At 43.5% G+C, this 6,566-nt stretch overlaps 1 protein-coding gene across 1 annotated transcript in view; it reads left to right on the top strand.

Annotated features, from left to right (window-relative positions):
• The window catches only part of LOC103803154 (metalloprotease TIKI1-like), a gene marked incomplete at its 5' end in the record, with an annotated part of 71,144 nt that extends 69,660 nt beyond the window's left edge, over positions 1–1,484 (top strand). Inside the window, one exon of the mRNA XM_009075695.1 lies at positions 1,304–1,484. Within this exon, the coding sequence (XP_009073943.1) occupies positions 1,304–1,484 (181 nt within the window). The remainder of the gene's footprint in view (positions 1–1,303) is intronic.
• Positions 1,485–6,566: the final 5,082 nt, after the last annotated feature.

Below are 6,566 nucleotides of genomic sequence, written 5' to 3'. Positions count from 1 at the left end.
AGCTCAAGTGATTTAACACAGTCTTCTTGTGGGCTCGGCAGAATAGCTTTGGTTTGTGCTCCTGTATGCATCAGCTGCCAGCTGTATTTCTTTGATGTGCTGCCAGCTGGCTTCTCTCCAGCTATTGTTAAATCTTCTGAGGAGCCCTTTGGGTACGGAAGGGTAAGTGTTTTTTAAAAGGATACTAATTACTTTCAATTTCCTAAAGCATTTTTGCTTAGTGAACCAAAATAAGACAACAATGATGCACAGCAGCTAGCAGGTGGGTGCAGAAGATTACTTGTGGGTGCAGGATTACTTGGCTTTTGTATTTGCCAGGTGGACTTGCTTTTAGTTTTGTCCAAATTTGTCTTCAGGTTCCACACAGCCCCACAAGGCCCTGGTGTACCCTTACAGCTTTCAATCCATTGCTGAAGGGAACAACACCTGTGTAGTACCTCGGCCTGTTGTGGTGTGTGATCTCTCCCACTTCAGGACAGTTGTTGTTAGCAGTCTGGAATGTACAAATTTCTCTCCTTTGTCATGCGTTGCCATAGTGGGAGCTCAGCATCACGTAATCTTAGATTCCATTCTTGATAATCACTGCATCAGAGCACTCACTACAACTGGGAGATAGTTTGGAATATGGTTATCTTTTCCCAGTGACTCTAGGATTCGTTTCTGGAAGTCATTCTTCCTCTCCTTAAAGTACATCCTGTAAACTCTTTGTAATTCCTGTCCTGTGGATGAGATCATACAGTATAGAAACAAGTTTGGTCTGCACTGAGATGCAAGAGGTATGGCTGAGGAAGATATATTCAGGTGAAAACAGGTGTCTCACTCCTGCTGTGCTCACCAAGTGTCACTGCAGTGACACTTCTCTGCAACAATGCTTGTTTTGTTCTTACATATTTTCTGCTTATCTGAAAGGTGCTAGGAATATGGTTGTCTTACACACCTGACTGACTGTGTGAGAGCAATGGACATGCTAGGTAGACCAGAGACAGGGCAGGTATTTTGGTGCTATCATCACCCTCCCTCAACCTCTACCTTGTTGCCCCTTAAGACTACTTCACAGTTCTGCTGGGCAGCACAGTTGTCCTTGTGGGCTGGCATGGAAGCTGCCCACACCTGTGAGGAAGGGACAAGATAACACTGCCATTAGGAGACACAGACTTTTGGTGATTATGTAACTCGTACAAGAGACCATTCCTGTGAACCCAGAAGACTGACAGTGGGGCACAAAGGGTGACTGCCTCCTGCTTTCTGGCCATTGGGCGGTTCTGGATTGGGTCTGGACTGACATTCTTCTCTTGTCTTGCAGTGCTACTGACCCTCCTCCCCGGATCCGCATCATTAACGGATATATCACGGTTGAACCCCAGCCCCGGGGCCACGGACGGTCAAGCCGCACTCGTGCAGACAGCGGCAGTGCTCACCAGCTTTCCCGTTCTCTCTTCCTTCTGCTACTGGCTTTGACTTTGCATGTGATAATGCTGCATTGAAGCACAGAGGGACCCTAGCTGCAGGGCTCTTGCCTTAAAAATCAAGAAAAGAAACTTATGTGAAGAAAAGAAGTAGAAGACTCTGAGTGGGGCACCTGTTCTTTGGGGTGTTCTTAAATTGCCTGCTTTTCCTGAGTCTGGATCATTAACACAGTTAACTGGTTTGACCTGCCCAATACAGGAGAAGATATTTTAATGAAAGTGTTATTTATCCTTCTCTTGCAGAAGAATGATTTCATATTATCCCATAATGCTTTGGGGAGATTATAATGTTGCTATAACATAGCTGTTGTTTAGCTGTATGAGCCCAACTAAATTACTATTTTTTTCACCTTCAGTGCCTTGTAAGAAGATTTACACACCACTACCTTGTTTATTAGAACAGAATATTTTGGTCATATGAGCAAAGCTGGGAAAGAGAAGTTGGTATTTTATGTCTCTACCGGTAATGCTTTTAATTCTTGCTCGTTAGGGCTCCAGATGACATATAAAGGTTCATGACAACACTGTCTACAACAGAATAAAACAATGAAGACTTGTGAACAGAATGTTTCTGTTGTCTATTTAGCACTCTTGTAAGATGGGTACACCTGAATGTCCAATGGCCAGCCAAGTCTCAGACATGGGGAGTGAGAGCACCCTCAGTAAATTTGCAGACAGCACTAAGGTGGGTGGAAGTGTTGATCTGCCTGAGGTTAGGAAAGCTCTACAAAGAGACTTGGACTGACTTGATCAGTGGGCCAAGAACAACTGCATGAAGTTCAAAAAGGTGAAGTGTCAAGTCCTGCACTTGAGGCACAGCAACCTCATGCAGCACTACAGGCTCAGGGAGGAGTGTTGTTCATCAGAAAGGGACCTGGGAGTGCTGGTGGCAGCAGCTCAATATGAGCCAACTGTACACAGGTGGCCAAGAAGGCCAATGGCATCTTGGCCTCTATCAAGAATAGTGTGGCCAGCAGGACAAGGGAAGTGACCCTCTCCTCGTACTTGGCATTGATGAGGCCACCCCTTGAGTACTGTGTTCAGTTTTGGGCCTCTCAGTTTAAAAAGGACATCGAGGCACTGGAGCGAGTCCAACAAAGGGCAACAAGGCTCATAAAAGACATAGAAAACGTATCCTATGAGGAAGGCCTGAGGGAATTGGGTTTGTTTAGTCTTGAGAAGAGGCAGCTCAGGGGTGACCTCATCACTCTCTACAACTTCCTGCAAGGGGATTGTACACAGGTGGGAGATGGTGTCTCCTGCCATGCCTGCAGTGAGAAGACTAGAGGGGACATTCCTAAGCTGAGAGGGGAGATTCAGATGGGATGTTAGGAGAATTCTTTTCACTGTTTGGGTGGTCAGGCATTGGAATAGATTTCCCAGGGAGGTGATGGAGTCACTATCCCTGGAATTGTTTAAGAGGTGTCTGGATCTGATCCTGGAAGATAAAGTTAGGGCTTACGGGTTACAGCAAGCAGAGTGGCAGGTTAATGGTTGGACTTGATGGTCTTAGAGAGCCCCTCCAATCATGATGATTCTATGATTCTAATGTATATTTAAGAAAAAAAATTCCTGGGGAACTTCACAAATCACACTGCTGGACATTTCCAAAATAAGTTCTCATAAGATGATTTGAGAAGCCCAGATATAGGATTTCTCTCTTTCTAAATCACAAAATTATTGTTATTTTATAGCTGGATTCACTTGGAGTGGAAGGATTTTATTTTCCTTTTCTGCACAATTCAACTTCATTCTGGGAAATCCTTGCAAGTTTTCTACTGAGTTCATTGCTCAGACTATCCGGATTGTTTTAAGTCCTTCTCTGTCTGCTTAAAATGGACACATTTTTGACTGTTGAATGTAAGAAGCTTGGAAGTGATGATGAATTGTTTTCTGTGTTGTACAGGACATCCTCTTGTGATCACACTTACTCATTTTGTGAGTAAGAAAGATATCACTCCCCTCTGTTAGGGGTGTTTTATTGCCTGGGAAAGGCCTCATAAGATTCATCCATGGGAGGGCTTGGAGCCAATGTGTTGAACTTGGTAAATTGGAAACATAGCAGTCACCAGCCCCAGTGAGACAATAAACCCTCAGGTTTCCCGTCCTATGCATTCACACGTGCTTTGCTACATTTTTCATTGCCTATAACAGGTACTTTTTTGTGCTTATCCTTCTATGGTATATTGCACGAGAAGAACCAAAGGTTTCAGCTTTCTTAAGAGGTTTTTCATCTCTTGATCTCAACTTTCAGTCCCCTTTCAGAAGGAAGCAACCCGAACAAAGCCTCAGTTTGCTGAGGAAAGCAGAGAAAGAAAAGACTAAATACTGCAGTCAGCAGCAGCACTGTGGGGAATAAAATACATCTCGACTGGAGTGGAAGACAGCACCATTTCATTGCGTATTCCTTCTTACAGGGAATACTACAAGACCTCAAGGTCCTGAATGCATTCTAGCTTCCTTGGCTTTATGCAGCAGCCAGGCTGCTCTCCCCCATCTCTCTCTGGTTGGTCTTTCCCTGGTCATAGACCTGGTGGGTCTGGAGCTTGGTTTTCTTGACCTGAATACATTAGTTACAAAATGCACAGTAGGCCCAACAAACTGGGCGCATAGAATCATAGAGTGGTCTGGATTGGAAAGGACCTTAAATATCATCTCGTTCCAACCCCCTTGCCATGGGCAGGGGCACCTTCCACTAGACCAGTTTGCTCAGAGCCCCATCCCACCTGGCCTTGAACACTTCCAGGGATGGGGCATCCACAACTTGTCTGGGCAGCCTGTTACGGTGTGTCACCACCTTCATGTACATACTTGTGTATTTACCAGTGCATCTGAGGGGGACCACCAAAAACCTTATATCAGAGTGTGTTCTGCACTTGCTAACCTATGTTTTGGTGTTGCTTCTCCTCTCCCTGTCCTGTGTCCTTTAAACTGCATGATGAAGTGTGGCACAGATCCAAAGGGTACTAGAAGCACTGGGAGAAAGCAGCTGAGGCAGACCTTCCATTTCTTTTCTCCATTACAAGCCAAAGGCTGCTGTGCAAAATAGTTTGAGGCTGACTTTTCCCTTTGTTCCCTTCTCCATCATTGCTCCTGAGTGTCATCTCTGTGAGGATAACCAAGGTAGGTTTGATGAATAGTCATGATTTTGGTTTTCTTAGATTGGTATGAGGAAAGAGTAGTTATAAAACACTCAGGAGTAACAAAGACCTGAAATAACACTATGGATAATTCAGTTCTGGTGATGTAAGCCATTTTGTAGCCTGTTTCCAAGTACCTGACTGTGTCGGGGAAATAGAACCGTACTTAAACTGTGATTGATTGTGGTCCTACATAGGCTGCATCCTGGGAGTCTTTTTGCAAAGTAATCAATTTTTTCAAGGTATTTTTGAGAGTCTCATGGTCTTGGATTGATACCTGTGAACTGAACTAGTGGTTCCAACCCCATACTTTTTCTTCCAGACTAGTCATTGCTGATTGTCCTCTGTGCATCCCCTACTCTGCTTCCAAATTAGTTTGTGCAGTTTTAGGCAGTACCAGCAGAAGGTCAGGAGATCAGCTTTCTACATATCCAGTGTGGGAACTATTTCCAAGGTCCCAGTAAAAAATGGAGCTGAGCAAATGAGTTTTTGCTGAAAAGCAACTCTGAGGTTAAAACATTGGATAAGACCCGTTTTCAAATCTCCCTGCTGGAAAGGATTTGGAGCCACATCTCCTCCAGCTGCCTTCTAAAATCCATTGAGAAGTTGACTAGGTGGAGATCCTCTCTGTGGCAGTGGCCCTTTCTAATGAAATGGTAGAAATCAGATATTTTGATTATGCTCAAATTAGCAATAGAATAAAATAAGGCCCTGTCTTTTCAAGTTGCAATGCAGCTGCATGCAATCACACCTTATATTATTGCGATTGTTCACCTGTTTTTTTAAATCATCCCAGGAAACGCATTTCTTATGTCTGATTTGAACATAGCAGAATGTTGTAAATATAAACCTACTTGCCCCATCTCAAAGTTTGGTTGCAGGCACAGCAATTTTTGGAGACCTTCCAATGGTGGGTGCAGAGCTCAGTTCCATATGAGAGGCACATGAAGTTTTGTGCTGAACTGTTGTAGCATACTGGGTGATTATATGCCAATACAGCTTCAAGGATATAAACTCACACCTAAGTGGATAAAAGGGAAAAAGGCCATTAAAAGTACTGGAGCAGAAATGCTACAAGCAGCAAGAATTTTGAATGTCAGGCTCCTAATGAATTACCTAATGAATTACCTAATGAAAGGTAAAAAGATGTGTAACATAAGTGCAGCAGATACACTTAGCAGGCCACATAGAACAGCCATCTGTCTTTGGGATTTAATGTTTCCAAGTACTTTGCCACTGTGCAAACACCACACCCATTCAGAAGAGCTTCATCACGAAGTAGACAACCTGAAGGGGGGCTCCTGTGAGACATGTATATGTACATAGGCTGCATCCTCCACATCAGACTTAAACTGAAGTGTTAGCTTAAATGCTGCACAGCACTACCTGGGTTTTTTTGCAGTGTGGTGTACTTCTTCTTGCAGTTTACATTGCTCACCAGATTACATTGCTGCCCATGCACCTAGAATATAATAATGAAAACAGTGCTTTGCAAAGGAACTTGCTCTCTAGAAGGTGACTTAGGTACAGTGTCACCCTGGTAAGGTTTGTTTATATAAACAGCGATACAAGAAAACATGAAGTCTTTGTCAACAGAAATGTACAAATCTTGCCTAGGATCCATTCATAAATTTCTGAAGGGCCATGATCTAGCAGGAGGGCCTCTTCAAGTTTGCTCAAACTTTTTCAAGCTTCATGCTGGAATTGCCTGGATGTGTGGGAATTTTAATGCAATAAAAGTACTCCACTCAACTGAATTCACTGCATTTCTTATTGTGGGTGCAGTTGTCTACTATCTGCTGTGGAGATAAAGCAATAATGTTGAAGCTGTTTTACATGATAAGACTCAAATTTGAGGAAAATCTGTTATGTTGAGAATTCTGAAAACATGGCTTGTGGTTAGCCCAAGAACTCAATAGCTATAAAGGGAATTAGGCAAGTAAAGCTGTTTGCAGAAAAG

This window comes from Acanthisitta chloris, unplaced genomic scaffold (assembly GCF_000695815.1).
Source record: "Acanthisitta chloris isolate BGI_N310 unplaced genomic scaffold, ASM69581v1 scaffold2920, whole genome shotgun sequence".
NCBI lineage: Eukaryota > Metazoa > Chordata > Aves > Passeriformes > Acanthisittidae > Acanthisitta > Acanthisitta chloris.
This window is presented reverse-complemented; position numbering and strand designations above follow the sequence as displayed.